At 44.5% G+C, this 18,550-nt stretch overlaps 1 protein-coding gene across 1 annotated transcript; it reads left to right on the top strand.

Annotated features, from left to right (window-relative positions):
* The first annotated feature begins 796 nt into the window (after positions 1–796).
* Positions 797–17,784, top strand: rybpb (RING1 and YY1 binding protein b). Its single transcript, XM_084348560.1, has 5 exons — positions 797–945; positions 1,559–1,684; positions 13,723–14,028; positions 14,118–14,216; positions 14,568–17,784. Exons 1-5 carry the CDS (start codon positions 920–922, stop codon positions 14,815–14,817), a joined length of 807 nt encoding a protein of 268 aa, XP_084204686.1. The 5' UTR covers positions 797–919; the 3' UTR covers positions 14,818–17,784.
* Positions 17,785–18,550: the final 766 nt, after the last annotated feature.

Raw genomic sequence — 18,550 nt, 5'->3', positions numbered from 1 at the left:
GTGTTCCGTGTTTTTCGGGGTTTCCTCCAGGTACTCTGGCTTCATCTCACACATCCTGGAGAACCTGAAACTCCAAATTGCCCATATGTGCGAAATTGATTGCAAATGTGTCCGTCTGGCCATGTTTAAGATCTGAAATAGACTGGAGAGCTGTCCAGAGATTTCCCTTCTCCTTCATCCAATGCATGCTGGGAGAAGCTCGTCGAGCAAGATGGATCCTGTGATACTGCTGCACAAATCAAATTCCTGGCTTTTGTTGTCAAGAAGAGTTGTTCCATCACTGATACATCTGTAACACTATTATTACTGATTAACTATAAATGAGCATGAGTGCTGCCTGTCATCAGCAAACCTCTAATGGCTTTTGTAATCAGAACTCCACCTGTCTTGTGCTGGCTACACGTTTATAACAGGATGATTTTTTTTTTATATAATAACGTATTAGTACCCTTGAATAACTTGTAGTGACATTTTTTAAGTGAACTGCTTTTGCTATTTAAGTAGTGTCCAATTGCTCTTTTTTCCCCCTCTTCTTCTTGCTTTTAAATAACTTTGGATGTGTTTCGAAAGTTTTGCATACATTTGTATAATTGCACTCATCACGGACGATAACGATATTGCAACAGCGCGATCTCTGTGCGTGTGCGTGGGCTGAGGTGAGCTCTGTCAAATATCTCTAGTAGTTATTAAAATAGCCTCGAAATATCCATCCAGACTTTTAAACCGACTCGCGCTCTGATTGGCTGGCCGCCGGTCACGTGAGCTAGTGCAGTCAGTCGCTGTGCCGTGCCTCGAGCCAGCGCTGAGCGGAGCCTGTCTGCCAACAGCTTCAGCAGCGGCTCTATCTGGACCCCACTACACTCACTGACAATTAAAGGAGGCCCCTTTTTCTTCTAATTTCCGAGGACTATTCTTCACCATGGGCGACAAAAAGAGCCCTACCAGGTAATGCGACCACCCACTGTCGATTTCTAACTGTTTCTTGCGTTTTGGGCTCGATATTTGGATGCGTCTTCCCCACACAGGGATCGTTTCTCCCTTTTTCAGTTGGTATGCCACAGCTAGCTAGAATAGTGCAGTCACTATGGCGGCTTCTCGCTCCCTATAACCCAGTCACTTAACAGACAAAGGGAAATTTTTCAGAGGATACGCCTGGCATTCCCTGAAACGCTCTTCCGTCTCGATGAAGCCTTTTGGAGAGTCAATGTCGAAATGGACATTGTTTGATATTGATTTTGTTAGCCGACATGCTAAGCTTCGATGCCGAAAATTTTAGCAACGCTCGCCTGCCTGCTAGCCTAACGTTAGCTGGCGATACAATCGGACGGTGTGGAGCTTCGCCACTGTGGGGATTTATTAATCAAGGAGCTGTACTTGCCGGGACTCGAACCCAATATTAATGACAACCCCACCACGATTTAAGCTGTACTGAGTAGCTTGTGTGTTGCACAGCGTGTTATGTTTGCCACGGTCTCCTTTCTTTTTAATTCATGAAATATGTTTGGTGGCATTTCCCCCAAAAACTAACTTGACCTCAACGTTTGTCTAATTGTCTCAGGCCAAAAAGACAAGCCAAACAGACCGCTGATGACGGCTACTGGGACTGTAGCGTCTGCACCTTCAGGAACACCGCCGAGGCTTTCAAATGCAGCATCTGCGATGTGAGGAAGGGCACATCCACAAGGTAACGTAGCGCTGCCTCCCTCTCTCCCTCTCCCTCTCGTCTGAGCGTCTCGTTTCTCCCCCTGCTCGGCTGGCTGCAGCAGCATTGCATCGCAATTTATGGGAATGACAACTTTGATCGACAGCCTATTTGTCTGCGAGCTGAATGGGGACTTGTTGATGGACAATCTCGCAGGCATCTCCCGCCGTTGTCTGGATTATCCGTAGTTTCTCGTTTTATGCGACTAACATTGGCATTGCTTTTTTTTTTTTTTTTATGCGTTCGTCTAGGTAGGCTGGCTGCTTCACTAGCCAGAGGGGGGGATGGGGTGGGGAAGAGGGACCATACTTGACGATAGCTGTACAGCTACAGTGCATCATCAGAGCAACAGTGAAAGGGCTGCTGTTTTTTTCACGGAGAGAAACAAGTGTGTGCGCATTTCACCTACCTGTAGGATTGTAGAGGTTCCGTTAATGGTCTGACAAGTCGGGTTTCGTTGTGCATGAGGTGGATGTACAGTAAGAAGACGGTTATATATCTCAGGTTAGGAAAAGTGGTTGTAATCAGGTTTAGAGATTAACGGCACACGTGCATTCTTAATATTTCTTTGTCCATCAGACTCTCCCCCCTTGTGCCATTCGAGCCAGTGTCATTTCATGCCCTGGTGTGACACTTGAGTGCTCGGATGAAGTTTGCCAGTTTTTTTTTAGTTTTTTTTATTGCCCTCCAGCTTTCCAAAAAAATCAGCATTCTTAAATGTCAGTCCACACATTTGTCTGTGATTAATCATCCCCAAATCTCAATCTGCCCCAAACTTGCTTTGTTCCCGTAGCTGTTTACAAGTGAACATTTCTCCAGATTAATCATATCAACATTTATAGTAACAGGCATCTCCGTCCCAGACATTTCCCCTGAGGTTAACCCAGAATACATTTTGTGATGTCAGCAGAAGACGGTGTCTTATGGGAAACTGAAATGAAATCACCTTGTAACGCGAATATCATGACGGGATTCCCTTTCGGTTTTGTGTATAGTGACGCCTCTTCCTGCTGTTCTGGGGAATGTTTTTGATGAGAAGTTGTGTGTGTGCCACGGTGAGAGTTTGTTTACTCATGTCATTGGTTGTATGATGAGATGGAGAGATAGATGAGTCATTTTTGTGGGTTTGTTGACAAGTCCCCTGCACTCTAACCTTTCCAGCTGTGGTTTTACAATGAGTGGCTCGACTGACACCTCCGGCGCACCACAAACGGGGAGATCACACTGGTTTACTGAGAATCTAAAAAGATTGAGCTCCGTCTTAATTGTCTGGCTCCCCCTCCCCCTGTGATCTTTTCCTAGCAGCGTGTAGCTTAAGACCACAGCTGATGATGCAGACTGAGCCTGCTGCATGAAAGCAGGAAGCAGAGACAAGCGTGTCGTAGCCATCCTGCCACTGTGCTTTGGCAACAGCCCAGTTGCCTCTATTTGGTAAATGGGAACACATGACATCACAGGAGTGGTTGTCACACTTTCCTGTTTGATCTGAATAGTTAACCTTTGATTAATGCAGTTGTATAGTTGTGGGTCTGCCTCTTATTCTAATGAGAACTAATTAGCTGTCTTTTCTTCACCGTTTGATGTGTTCAAGCAAAGCATGGAACGCAGCAACATGCTCTTAGCTAAATGATTCACACTTAAGGCTATGTGTGGATTTTGTCTTGCTGCTTTTATCTGAGGCTTTGCTTTGAATGTGCTTTTATTCACGAGGACACTAATTGGAGTTCCTCACGGCTGGTAGGAGTCACAACACTTCTTTTCTTCACGCTGCAGTTTTATTTGGGACTTCAGTGTATGTTTACAACAGGATAAGTGACTTAGGTATTGATTTGTGCAGTCAGTGTGACATAATTGCACTTTTTTTTGTTTTTTCTGTTTGAAATGGCTAGTTTTAGGCGATGTGAACAATTGGAAGCTACCTCTTTCCGCACAGTCCCCTAATATCTCTGTTTTCCTGTGTCCTGAAACAAAGGTCAGTCACCCTGGTATTTGAGCGTAGTAAGAAGGTGGATGCAGCTGATGCATTGGGCAACATCACAGCCAATCACAATTGCCTCCATCAATTCTTGAAGAGCTGTTGGTACAACAGGTAGCAGTCAGCAGACATTAGTGCAGTGATGTGGTTGCTAGCTGCAGTTTGAGTCATACATGGTCTACCTACCTATTCTAGGTGAAATTTAGGATCAAATGGATATTTCCATCCCTCGCAGTCTGCACTGAGTCACTGAGGCACCAGCTGTTTCTACAGGTGTTGTTAGAGAGTACACAATTAACACGATCTGATGATTGACAGACAGTGGTTTACACTTCTGTGAGGCTTGAATTGCACTTTGTCCCCTGCCAGCGGTAGGTATGCTAGGTAACTGTAGGCCATGCAGCTCTGATTTGTGCAGATGGTGGCAAGAATGTGTGTTAACAAGAGCAAAACTCTGGCTGTGGCATCTGCATGCAGGGAGAGAGAGGCCCGTTCTCCCCATCCGAGCGCAGCCTAACGAACCTGTTGACCCAGTCCAGCTCCGTGATGTAACATGATACCCAAGTAGGCTAAATCTAGCCTCTGTCACTCTGACACTTAAACAAGAAAGCACTCTGCTTTTTGCACCTGACCTCGCCGCTAATCTACAAGTCCAAGTAGCCCAAGTGTTCAGCCTCTGCATTCAGCGACTATTTCTTTGGTAATTGGAGAAGGATCCAATGTGAGGTGCATGCTATCATACTTAAATGTTTCTGGCATCTGAACCCGATCGCTGTGTGAACGTGATACCGTGTTGCTGTACATCAGTTTGCTTTGTGGTGGTGTTTGGTATGCACCTCTGTCAGCCGTGGGGCCCAGGGAGAAACCATTAGGAGCCCTCTAAAGTTGATTGATGGTGGGGATCACAGGAAGTCTTGAGGTACCTCAGTCTTTGACTGCTGTGCTGTTATCTGTGCGCTGTTGCTCTGTTGTCAACCATTTCATGTAGCTCCCATCTGTGCTTGATATAAAACAGAACAAATGGGTGTTGCTCACTTGTTAGCAAAATGCAGCGCTCTGACTAAATTAAATAAACTAACTTACATGGTCCCCCAATTTATCTGAAGCTGAGGCTGCCTGAAGCACACAGAACCTGAACCACTGCAGCTGTTTTATACATGCCTATTTTACACAGCCTGTTCAATGCGGGAATGTTGTGCTGTTATTTGGTCTTGCCGTTCTGTGTAATTTTGACAATGTGTTACGATTGAAATTTTTAACGGCTATCAGCTAACTAAAAAATGAAGAACAGTGACCAAAAACGTCTGCAAATTGAGGAGACAACAAGGTCTGGGAGCTCCTCACCCTCTGAGCAAAGAACGATATCAACTGCCATGTAACAGGGCAGGTAAATGGTTATTATTGTCATGTTATGCCATTGTTATTGTTTACAAAGTGCTGCCTGACGCGTGTGTAAAACGCCACTCTAGGTGTCGATGCTGTTGTGTTGCACGACACGCCTCTTTTGCTATTCGAACTCTGGCATGTTACCTAAGGTCATAGACTGGGGCGGCATTATGCTGCTGTTGTTTTGTTCAGTGTAAACCAATAAAGCCATTGCAAAGTCTTTGTGTTAAAAGGGCTTGTGTGTGCAGCAGTGTGAGGTATAAGGTGTCAGATATGAGGTCAGGTAAGGTTAAGATTGGCCTTACTCGTAGATGTTGACACAAATACAATTCAAACAGAAATCAAAAACTACTTGATACATAATGTGGTTTAGTGTTAGAGAGAGGTTGATTTTCATTTGTATTCTATCTGTGTGTATGTTACCACGCTGTCTCTGTAATGTTACACGAGCCAGCTTTTATGTACTCGGTTATCAGTCGAGCCCAAGCAGCAAGTGATAACAAGTCAGTTGTTTCATTCAACTGTAACTTGTATAGACTGACTAATGTCCTATGCAAATGTTTTCACAAGTATGAATGATTTTAAGGTGACGGTGAGATGTCCCAACTTACATGAGTCACCCAGAGGCAGTTACTGTAATTTGTCCATGACTGTAGATATTTATGGATGTTAATATCTTTGGCATTTAGTCTGTGGCTTTGTATTAACACCCATAAATCCACAGATTATTAAAGTTAGAACCAGGACTGATAAGCAGCATGAGAATCGATAAAATCTAAAGGATATCCAACCCTCGAGCCATGACTAAATAGTGGGGCTAAAAGAGTAAAAGTGAATCTCTCTTTGTTTAAGTGTTGAGGCTGCACAATTATTGGAAAATGATTGCAGTGTGTGTCTGTGTTTGTGTGTCTCGGCGTGTGTGTGCCTCCCTTTTGTCTTTCACAGTGATGGAATAGAGTCATTATAATCCGTGGATTCTACCACTGTCACATTAAGGCAAATTGTCTGGGATAATGGAATTACATAAGAGGGACATGCTGGCGCTCAATTTATATCTGCACTTCCTCGCCCACCCCCTGCCCCCCACCGCAGCCCCCACTCAGAGGAAACTGCTTTTGCTTATCCAGCATTATCAGCATCTGCACTAAAACCCCGAGCACGAGCGGGTAGCCCTAATCTTTACATGTTAATTGCCGGATTTAAAAGTTCTTAATTACTTCATGGGATTTGGCAGAGTGTGAGTGATTAAATACAGTAGCCAATTTGGCAATCTGACAAAACAGAGAAATGTTGAGCGAGCTGTTGAATCGGGGCTCCTCCCACTCAGCAAAAAGATGAGGCAAGCAAATGAATGTGACAGTGAGAGGGAGCGAGGAGTCTCGGGGAAAACACAGAAAAAGGCATATGAGGACAAGGCGAGACAGAGCTAGTGCAGAGTCGCAGCCATCTGAGGACTACGCTGGTGAAGAAGAAGAGGGCACAGGAGGACAAGGGGAGAAACGGAGCGGGAAAGGGACAGAGAGGAGTGGAGCGTCTGGATATTTGTGTGTGTGTGTGTGTGTGTGTGTGTGTGTGTGTTGAAGGAAGGGGGGCATCGATGGCTGCAAGGGGGATGTGCTCACTCAACCGAGAGTCTCCAGGGGCTAAAGCGGAGCGAAGCACATCACTACCCAGGGAGAGGGAGAGAGCCGCACTGGACAGGCTCTTCTGTTTCTACCAGCACCACCATCCATGCATGGGGAGGGAACAGGACCATTTGGCATGTCAGTTGCAACAGATGAGATTGAGGGTGACACTAGTATTGACCATTCTCTCTAGGTAAAGTAAATTCAAGTAATTTTTGGGATATGTAAATCGTGGCTACAGTAATCAGTAGAGGCTTCTTGTCTTCTTAACATTCTGGTGTCAGGTTTCATCACTCGATGTTGTCGTTCCCCTTGTGTGGAACGTGAGAGCATGCCGTAAAGGTACAGTGTCCCTTCTGGCAGCGCTGCCTGATGATTTGTTGCGCAAATTCAAACCAGGCTCTGTTTATATAAAAGCAATTGGGCAAGAGGATGGCGGGACAGCCGCAGGATGGGGTGACCGGGTCTACTTGACAGATCACTCATGCACACCAGAGGCAAACAGCGGGAAAGAGGGTGAAGAGAGGTGAAGAAGACCTACTTAAAGGCGGTGGGAAATGGGGTGGGTGGTTGGAAGGGGAGGGGGTATGCACAGGGAGAAAGGGAAGAGAGAGCAGGGAATAAGACAAAGAGAGAATGACGGACAGGCACCAGAGTGGAGGAAAAACAAATGAGTGATACTGAGCAATGTGACACAGTGCTGCTGATGGAAGGAGCTCATACATGCTTAGTGCCTTCGCATGACTCGCTGTCAGCCTGCCTGATGCCAGGCTTTTCGTAGCCTGAAAGGTCACTCATGGAAAGGAAATACTTGTCAGTGAGAAGATGAAGTCCCTTTTACACATGAGCAGACACAAACTTAGACATTTCCTCTATTAATTCCTCTGCCATAGACCTTCTTTTCTTCCTGCTCGTGTCTGTCTCACTCAGGCGCACAGAAACTCAGACTGTCTGGCTCCTCTAGCCTGTCAGGAGAAGCAGACACCCAGCAGCCAGTATGATGCAGAAGGTTTACAGTTATTGCAGAGATATCTTTTAGAGATTTCCTCTGCTCTGTCCAGTATTGTCAGTGCTCTGTACTGCAGGAACTAAATGTCATGCCTGCCCGTTAAGCTCTTTTGCTGTTTGAGGAAAATGTGGGGGGTGTAGATGCTTTCTGGGAGCCTGCTGTGCATACAGAGCACCTGAAGAAATGTGTTGGGGATCCACAGGACCCCACAAGGTGTGTATGGTGGAGGGGGAGAAGTGACAGTAACATTAAGCCCTCAAAAGTCCTGACTGGAAGGTGCTCGTTGAAGGGATGAATGCTTAATGCCTCTGGTGGGCGGTGGGAATGAATTGAGAAGTGCGATAGCCCCAGGCAGCTCTTCAGGTGCTATCCTCATTCAACCTCCACTACACACTCGCTCACACAGATTACTTTGCTCATGGATGGCTGGAGGTGACAACACTGCTCAAGTCACTTCAGGTTTAGACCGGTCAAGAACATCCTCACAGGGAGCATAACTCCCACAGTGCAGTGGTATCTGTATTTGTCATTTTTCAATCAAAAAATGCTGGTTCCTGCTCTTAAATGTAAGGATGTCCTGCTTTTCTTTGTCATTTATGACAATAAATAAGGAGTCTTTGGGTTTTGGACAGTTGGTTGATAAAAGAAGCAATCTGATGACATCACCTTAGGCTCCAGGAAATCATGATGAGAGTTTTTCATAATTCTTTGCCATTTTCTGGAACGATTAATCAATTAATCCTGTAAATAATCAACAGATTAATTGATGATTAAAATAATGGTTTGTTTGCTGCTCTACAGTTAATAAATGAAAAGGTTTCTATGTGCACCGATGGAGGTGCATTTATAAAGTATTCTGTTTAAGATTGACGTCTCAATCTTTGAGACGTCATCTCAAGATTATGTCCCCAGACATAATCCTGAAGAGTCCAACTGTCACTGAAAAATGTAGCCTGGATTTAATCATTTTTTCACTCAGAGTCAACAAAGAGACATTTATCAAGACACAACTGAAATATTTGGTGGTTTTAACCTCTGAAATTTGAAGATTTGCTGTTTTTCTCTTTTTTATTAAAACGATAACTTATTTTTGACTGTTGGTTTGACAAAACATCAGAGGATGTCATCTTGGGCTCTTGGAAACCATTTTATGACACTGTTTTTTTTTGTCTAATGACTAGCCAATTAATAATAGACAGATTGATTGATAATGCCAAGCACATATTGTCATATTGAAGTTGCTTTTGTTCGACACACATACCCCTCAAAAATTTGTTTGAAATACAACACCAACAAACCAGCAAACATTCACATTTGTGAAACTGGTTAGTATTGGCACTTTTATTTAAACAATGACATAAATGGTTATGAAAACAGTAGGGGTCGGGAATCACAGAGTAAATAACAGTACGATACGCTGGCCACGATAACGATAGTGAATCTACTGTAAAGTGGTGCATGGATAACACTCAGTACTGATAATTTTGCTCTCGTCTCAAGTCATCTAACACATGTTGACCACTTTTTTGCACTGTTGAACTGAAACTTTTGCCATGACTTGGGTCAGGCCGGGGCCATACAGCGCTCTTTGCAGACATACTTTAAGTCTTTCTGGAAAGACTGTCCCACAGCCAACAACAGAACAATAGAGCACACAGATATATACCGACTGACTGGTTAACAAATTTGAAGCAGTGCAGGCAGGCAGCTCTGGGCTCTGCTCCATCACCCTTTATACTGGCGGGGGGGATGGGAGTGCATCACGTGTTTCTACATAATGATCAAGGCGTACAGCAAGTGTTGACACAGACGAATGCATGTAGATCATTGATTACATGGTTGCCAGCACGTCACAGGGAGGTGCTGTGATCAAACTAAAGCCCTGTGGCATTCTCACATGCTGGATCTGAGCAATGTGCTCCAGGCGGAGGCTGTGATGGTCTCTCTGTCCTATGTGGGGGCAAATCGGGTCACCGCTGAATGCATCTGAATCGAGGATTCATGTTTTTGAAGTTTGTACGTCATTGAGGACAAGGAGCCCACGTACTTTCTGTGTAGATGTGGTTGTTTAGAAAGTCTGAATGAGAGAGTGGGTGATGTTAAATAGTCTGAGCTCTTCAGTGGGCTATCCATGGTCGAAGAATACTGTTGTCTGTCTCATTCTCTCTCTCCTCTTCGCTCAGCTGTCTGCCACCGCATTCACTCAGCCTGGCAGGAAATAATTGCTTGTCCTCCACACAGCACTTCAAATAAAAGAGCTGTGTTAATGAGGGCTTTCCTGCGCCTCTCTCTCATTCTATCACACTCTCCATCGCTCGCTCACTCTCTTCATTACTCTGCCTCTACATGAAGTGCTCTGGCTCATTGTTTTTGCTTTCTCTAGAAAGAGTTCCCCCATGAAACAGCAGCTTAAGCTTTTGCTCCTGGCTCGCAGTATTCGCTGCTCCTGGTCGGGGAGAGCACCAGCTGAGCAGAGGTGTGTCTGTCTCTGGGATGGTTCAGGCCGAGTGGAGCAGTCTAACTATGGGTGTCAGTCTGACTGAATTAGGAGCTTTTAAGCATGATGATAGTTATTTCAGGGCATCCCGTGGAGGAAGTCTCCCCACTCCTCCCTCCCCCAGACGGTGGAATTTAGGGGCAAGCATAGGAGGAGCTGTCAATCACAGCCCATTGTTGTGCGAAGGGGAGGTAATAAGCTGTGAGCCCTCACAGTGGGAAATGATTCGACAGCAGGCTTTGCACACTTGACACTCTCACTCACACACACACTGACTCCCTGGGAATATATTGGCAGCAGTGGGAGGTTGGAGCAATTTCTGCAATTGGACCCTGGGGTTCACTCCTGGTCCTGCTCCCAGGATCATTTCCAGTCTTGTGAAATAGAGATGTTTCTCATTTGATTTGGATGTTTGCGAAATGATATGGTTCAGTTGTAGAGTCATTTTCAGAAGTGTTGTAATTTAATTAGCACACTCTATGCTCAGCAACACGGACAGATTATTTAAATATGAACTGTAATTCATTATAAATATGAAGCACATTTTTAAGCACAGGCAGTATTTTTCCAGCTGATTTAAAAAATGCAAGTGACACGTGTCTGGAGTTATGCAGAATCTCCAGCCATGTTAACGAGCCACAGAGCGTGGCTGTGCAAAGCCATGATGGGTGGTCAGTAAATAAATAATGTGGCAAAGAGAGCGGTGGCTCTATCAGGCCAACAGCAACTCATGGCTGACTTACAGCTGGCACTGAATCACAGCTTAACTACCAGAGTCGCTTCTGCTGCCACTGCTGCTGCTGCTGACACAAATCTCAGGCTCTGACCAGGGCTTCAACTCGGCAACAGGCAAAAGAGGCGTGGAGCTTATCACTCAATCAATCACTCATTCACCACCTCCTTGGCTAACCGCTCTCACTGCCAAACAAAATGATTTCTGGTCCTGTTGGATGCTGTCTGCGTTCACAATCTGTTTACTCACGCCTGTGGGTTAGAGATTTATTTTTTCACAAGGGCTGTATGTGGGTAAGCACATGTCGTCATTGCTCACTGCTGTTTTTTCTTGTGTGTAGCTCAAGCTGCCTCCCAAAAACTTGAATTCTTTGTCACACATTCTCAGTGGCATGTTGACGATGTTGTTATCGGATCAGGAGTCCAGTGGTACTCAAATGAGCCACAAGATTCCCATGGGGTGAGCTGTATTGTGTCATTGGACTCTGACAGGACTGGAGAAACCAAGGCTCAGAAGTGTACACAAGTATGATGGAAGTTGCATTAATGACATTCCTTTTAAATGTCACAGGCCAGTCATCATGCATTCGTGTATTAGTGTATTATTATTATTTGTTCTACAAATGCATAAAATCAGTCTTCTACAGCACGTAGGCCTGCTTTGACAAATTGGTCTTGGGTTTGGTGAGGAGGTCCAATGCTATTATCTCAGCGTCATCACTTCCTAATTAATTACTTATCAACTTAACCACTTAAGCACTTAAAAGCATTGCTGAGCATAGTTATACTTACCCAATTACTATAAATAGGAGCTCTAATGCTCAACATGGGGAGTAATTACTCTGGATTGAAATGGAATTGGGATCAATTTGATGGGAACAGGACATGCTTGGCAATTATGAAGCTAGGACGGGGAGAAATTCTCACTCCCATATCACCCTTTAACTCACTTGAAGCCCCCAGAGGGTGCCTTAGTCACACAAGGGCAGCAGGTAGAATGAGCCCCAGGCTCCAGAGGACCAAAGCAGCTAATGGATACTAGATCAACAGCCCATGGCTCCTCTGCATTCGCCACAGCTGGTGTATTGATTGGAGTGTAGAGCGAGCATTACGACATGATGCTCTATTATGCCCCGATTGATTGCCTTATGATCAGCTGCGCGCCCCCCACCCCCCTTTATCAAGGAGTCAGTCTGTAATAGCAGGAGGACACTAATTGATTTTGATGGAGCAGCAGAGAAAACAGTTGCGAAAGAATTGGACTTTTAAGAGTTTAAAAGTGCTACTAAGGGAGTATAGTGTCAGTTGTGAAAGACTTGCAAGGATGGAAGTGCAGAAATGAGAGTAACTGGACTGGCAGTATGATGCTGCCAAATTGAAACCCTGAGGCTAACCACTTAAGCAGCTGTCTGAAAACCACTCTCCACAGAAAGCCACCAAAATCAGCGCCTTCAGTCTGACACACTATTGAGCTTCTTCTGTTTTTGTAACATGCGTTTGCTCTTACACCTGTTCCACTAAAGCCCATTCCAATGGCAGAGTAAAGAACATTTGTCTTCACTGTGAAAGCTTCGCTTTCCAGCAGTCTCACTTGTTTATTTGGCCTGATGCTTAGACGGACAGAGTTTGTATAACTTTCAGGACTGCCTACTTGACCACAGGTCTCCTAAAGCAGTCCTGAGAATCAATGGACCTCCTCTCCACTCCTGGGACATCACAAAATCTGTCCCTGCCAAGACTAGAATTGGGTTTGGAAGAGTTGTGTATGCACAGCTAGCTAGTATAACTTGTTGTGTTCCTGTTGAAAGGCCTCCTGAGCAGCCACCGAGCCGTGCCAGGCTGTTTGTTTGCACGCTCAGCTTTTCAAGTGCGTGTTTGTGTGTGTGAGTGTACTTGTGGTTTACTCCTAACCATGCTTGCCCAGTGCTGGCCTGTGATTATCCATGTTGCTGGCTGCAGTTTGGTCTCGGCGGAGTCGGAGTCTCTGGAAGGCTGCAGTTGTCCCTCCCTCTCCCCCGAGGTCTTCTGCTTCCCCCCAGATGCTGCCAGCTGGTGTCCATTATGCTGCAGGTGTGTGTGTTGGCTCAGGCAGTCTGACTTGGGGTTAGCATTTTGCTTTACAAGTTCAGGCTCTGTTCAGCCGAAGGAGTAAGATGCTGCTCTTGCTGCCTGCATGCTTGTAACAGTTGAGTGTTGATACACCACAGTGGAAAATACATTTTCAGAAAAGGATGGTTTTATGTGAACTGGCTCTTCAAGGAAATCAGTGGTATTCTTTGAATGTTGCACCTGACATGTCACTTTATTGTTGTTGTTGAATGAGTATGATCAAACTCAAAGGGAAAGTTGTGGTTTGTATTTATGTTTGGGTTTAAAAATGAGTCAAAAAGGGACAGAGAATAGCTCTATGGTTGCTGCTGAGCTCAGTGAGCGGAGCAGCTACACCATGTCCAACTGAATCTCAGTCTGTGACAAATGGGGCCAACCCTTCAGTAATCAGATTAGAGGACCTAAGTGACGTGCTGCAAATGTCCCACCTTGTGATCCTGTGCATTCATTTTATTACAGCCGTGAGCTAATGAGATTAGCCCTCAAAACAGAGCTGCTCCACCAGGAAGTGGCTGTGTGAACCTACCTCTGCAGCAGCTGGGAGCATCAGCCTCCTTCCCTCGCCACCCTCTAGGTTCAGTCACCTTTCTGTCAGCTGTAGTGTGACTGTGTTGGTGCGTAGCCAGACTCCGCTCACTGCCCCACTATGAGGCTAATCCATGTTTGTGCCTTGGATCTCCTCCACAGGAAACCCAGGATCAACTCCCAGCTGGTTGCCCAGCAGGTAGCTCAGCAGTACCCGATGCCTCCCCCTCCCAAGAAGGAGCGGAGGGAGCGGAGCGAGCGCACAGACAAGGAACGCCCGGACGGCGAAGGGGAGCGCGCCAACGGTGAGGAGCGCCCAGTGGTAGAGCGTCCAGAGACAGTGAGGCCAGAGGTAGACATTCCCGAGAAGGAAAAGTGCGACAAGGAGCAGCCAATCAAAGAGAAACCCGACACAGAGAAGGACATCATCCCAGCCGTCACGAAGAAGCCCAGCATCAAAAAGACCAGGTCAGTGTGCACGTCAAGGTTGTACTTACTGCTGGGTGTTTTCTGTGCTGGTATTCTCCTCACCGGCATGTATCTGTTTTCCTCCCTAGACCCAAATCAGACAACCATCAGAGCCCACCGAGTGACAAACACAGCATACAGTCTGGCAAATCAGCAACCAAGACCAACAAGAACTCTCACATCTCCAGGTGTGTAGCAGCCGCTCAGACTCTGCGTATCTCTGGCAGAACACATGGTTTCACATCTATGACTACACAGCGCTTCCTTTTACAAAAAAGAAACCACTCATGCAGCACAAGGCTAGTGGGAAACCTCAAATGATTCACAAATGATCTTTTACACTAAACACCCACTCTCACTTTATATACACTTGTTCTGACTGTTCATGTGTCACCCGATGAATTGAGCAATTTAGTGTAACCGCCCCCACAGTGCTGGCAGCCTCCACCTTGTTGTTGCAGAGACACATATTGTGGTTGCCATTTCTGGTTATTAACGTTTTTTTGTTTTGTTTTTTTTCTCTCGTCTATGCCCCTCAGGCCCAAACTGAAGAACATTGACCGGAGCACCGCCCAGCAGTTGGCTATCACCGTAGGGAACGTGACGGTGATCATAACAGACTTTAAGGAGAAGACCCGCTCCTCCTCCACGTCCTCGTCCACCATCACGTCCAGCGCAGGCTCCGAACAACAGCACCAGAGCTCCGGCTCCGAGAGCATGGACAAGGGCTCGTCGCGCGCCTCCACACCTAAAGGGGATCTCTCTGTGGGGCACGACGAGTCGTTCTGAGGCCCCAACCCTTTGCCCCTCCTGTCCTCACCCTGCTCCACTCCCCCTTTTCCCCACGTTTCTGGACACGATGGATCCCATAGGGGGAGAGATTTCATGTTTTCCCATTGTTGCCCTGCCTCCATTCCATGACCAACCCTGGATGTTGAGAGGAACAGTGCGGTGCACCTGCTGGGGGGAAACTCCCCTCCTGGTTACACCCATGGCACAGGCGAGGAGAGCTGGGCTACAAGGAATAACTCCACCCATCCCCAACCTCCCCTGCGGTAGCATCCAGACACTTGTATGTATTGTTTTATATTCGTACGTGGATGTGAGGCCAAGTCGACATTTTTTTTTGTTTTGTTTTTGTAAAGAAGAATTCTCCGCTGGGCACAATAACCACCATCATTTCAATAACTTTAAACTATTATTACCCTTATTTATTACCTGTTGCACCTGTATACTTTGATGTTCTCCTTTTTATGTTGAAGCTTTGCTGTGTAGCTCTGCCGATCGATCATTCCTTCAGTGTTTTTATTACAGTTTGAAAATGATAGGACAAGACTCGAGTCACACGGACAGATAGACACACAAACACACACACACATACACATACACACACTGGTGCTAGATACACTGTGAAGCGGTTTTGCAGATCTGGGATTGCCCATTCACTCAATGTGACAAAGTGCTGATGAATCAAATTCTCATTCACTTTTCTCAACAACACTGTCTCACTCTGAACACTGTCGGGACCTCCGTCTGGTCCGTCTACTTGTTCTGTACAGGTCAATGTGCATCAGAAGAAGGTCACCTGAGGTTCACACACCTGACTTTTTCAACTAGATTGTCTATGATTTAGTATGCTATAGCAAATCTCTTCTACAGTATCTTATGTCCTTAACTGTACAGTGTAGGCTGTTGTGTAAAACACTAAAAGCTGTTGATATTTTCTGCATTCCGTACTTCGATATTGAGTTTCCTGGCCGAAGGTAGAGCTGTCTGCCCAGCTCTTGAGCCGGAGTTTTTTCTGTTGTGACTGAAGGATGGTTGCACACAGTTCCACGTGGTAAAACCATATCGAACTGTAAAATAGGCCTGTTGTGTCAAGCTGTTGTGAATCAATTTCGTTTTTTCTTTTGTTGTGGTCCTGAAGACGACTTTGAATCTTCATTCTCTCAACCTGAAAACAAGTGCAAAGACGTGAACAATTTGCAAAGATTGACAATTCAATTGACTTTATTTTATTTTTTATTATTAATTTAAGACTCCTGTCATTGAAGGCAAAAAATATTGCAGTAGTTAATAGAACATAATTGCTCTTTCAATTTTTAGAACAGCAAGGCTTATTTAAGGGTTTTAATTCACTTTCACCTTAGCTGACACTAGACCAACATAATTTCCTTTTAACTGTATGAAATTGTATAAAGAATAAATGTGTATATGATATCTTAGTTTTATTTATTGAAGGACCAAAGGAATTTCATAATGACATGATAAATAGACAGATAAATAACAATTTGAAATGCAATTATCTAATGTGTGAGATGAATAACAGTTTAAATAAAGACTAATATAATCCATGTAAATGGTGTTCTTATTGTCCACTTGTCTCTGTGCACGGCTAAATTGGGGCAATACTGTGAGCCCAGTCAGAGAACACTAGCGACCGCACACCCAGTGGTGGATGTTGCCTCATTGTGCAGGCGATGAGAAGTGAGAGTGGGTGTGGGTGGGTAGCTGAGAAGAGCTCTGGGTCTGCTGGGTCGAGGCCTTTGGCTTTAGTAAGCCCCCTCTTTACTACCACAGTGCACGTAGCTCCCCTAACAGAGGCCCCAGCTCACCAATTGAAACCAGGTTCGGTGAGATTAATAAGTCCCCAAAACTCTAGATCTGAGGGGCAGGTTTTGATCTGTGTCGACTAAAAGCTTTGCAGGTTCACATATAAGATGATATGTGTGTCGTAAAGCAATGTTTGAAGCCCAAGAGATATGTGTTCATAAGTTTTTTCTGCTCTTAAGCTATGGTTAATATGTAATTATGTACTTTATTGCATACAAATATGGAATCAGTGTTCAAAGTGAGGAAAAGCAATGTGAATAGAAGTAAAAAGTGGGACTGTGGGGTCAGAAGAGAAAAATGCTTTGTCCAATTTTTACTGAGAATAAAAGCCTGCTTTGTAATGCAATCTATTAGAAATGGGCCCAAAAAGCCATCTTTTCACCTGCCTTATCTGCAACCACGTTCACCTGACTGAGTACTCCAACAGAAAGGATTCATTGTTAAATTATTGACAAATGGCCATTTGCTGAGTATATGAATTATTGCTTGTATATAGAATTTTAAAAAGGTGCAAAAGCAAACACTATGAATAATGGCATTGGAGCTGAAGTCTTTTGTTTCCTGTTTCCTTTCCGCGCAAGCAGTTCTGTTCTTGTGTGCGACCAGTAACCTTAATTTACTGTGTAAAGATGGTTACATTTTTTAGCTTTGTTTTGTCAGAGACCCAAATATAGAAGGCTTGTTTACTGACTGTATAACCTTAACCGTGAATTTCCAATTAAGTGTATTATACAAACTCATTTCTTCCTATAACAATGTCTTGTACAATGCTTTTAAAGTTATTGCTCGGTTTTAAAGAAAAAAATGACAAAAAAAAGTTTAGGGACAGTACAATAATCCATTCTTTGTTTAATCCAGTTTTGGTTTTCTTTCTTTCTTTTTTTTTTTTTTAACTTATAGCTGATGTGTCATTGTTTCCCCTTGTGAAATGGTCACATTATGTTTCTGGTGTGGAAATGTATGCAGCATTTTCAGCGGATCACGGCTCCTTGTCTAGCTTATAATGTTAAAATAATACATGTTTCTGGCATGTGCACGACTTTGCGCTTATAGGCTAACCTGATCATTTTCCTCCGCTTCAAATAGAAATGTCTATTTATGAATTTTGCTTGTAGTTTTTCACAAATAAAATTGTTAAAGTTATCTATCTTCTGGCTGCTTTGTGTCTTTCATCATCCACACACACACACACACGTACTTACAGACACATGCGAGTTTCGAAATGTTCGGTTGCTTCACGCTATCAGATAACAGGAAGTGTGTTTGGATCTGAGACGGCAGACTATTGATTGAGATGTCCCGGGGAGTGTGTGTTCATAGTGCAGGAAGCCTCCACAGTTCAGTGACACATGACATGAGGGAGCCCTCATATTGACAACAGCTTTCAATCACGTCTCCCTCCCGAGGCCGGTTAGCAGCCCACTAATGCAGCGTCTAAAAGCTCCAACCAATGCCTGCATTCCTCTGTCGCCACTGATAATCCATACAGACGAGAAGAGTCGATGCTCACATTTGTTTTAAAATCAGATTCACTGATGTTATAATTTACTTAGTGAGTGTCGCTATTCCATTTCCCTCCACTATATTCATTAATACACTTCATCCAAACATCCCTTTTGTTCTGGTGAAAAAACAGTTCTGTGGCTTAAAATTTTTATTTTCATCAATCAATATTTTAAGTTAAGGGATTTTAATCAGGAGTAAATATTTCTCTTTATTCTTAATCTTTCTTGTAATGAATCAGGAGAGGTTTGAGTGGCTTGAAGTGGTTGATATCTTATTTTGGAATACATTTTCTATTTTTTGACATTTGGGCACAAGCTAAAAAATGGGGCCAAACTTACCCTATGATGCATTCACTTTGAGCCTTAATTTTTAAACGTATCTCCCTTATGTTCCCCAATTTAAC

Source organism: Pagrus pagrus, assembly GCF_965226575.1.
Source record: "Pagrus pagrus genome assembly, chromosome: 3".
NCBI classification, from domain to species: domain Eukaryota; kingdom Metazoa; phylum Chordata; class Actinopteri; order Spariformes; family Sparidae; genus Pagrus; species Pagrus pagrus.
This window is presented reverse-complemented; position numbering and strand designations above follow the sequence as displayed.

Bases quoted from the DNA above. Each gene is read 5' to 3' on its own strand.
- rybpb (XM_084348560.1), top strand. From the start codon at position 920: ATGGGCGACAAAAAGAGCCCTACCAG. The intron at 1,685-13,722 runs GTAACGTAGCGC...TCTCCTCCACAG, and splicing joins AGGAAGGGCACATCCACAAG to GAAACCCAGGATCAACTCCC. The intron at 14,029-14,117 runs GTCAGTGTGCAC...TTTCCTCCCTAG, and splicing joins CCCAGCATCAAAAAGACCAG to ACCCAAATCAGACAACCATC.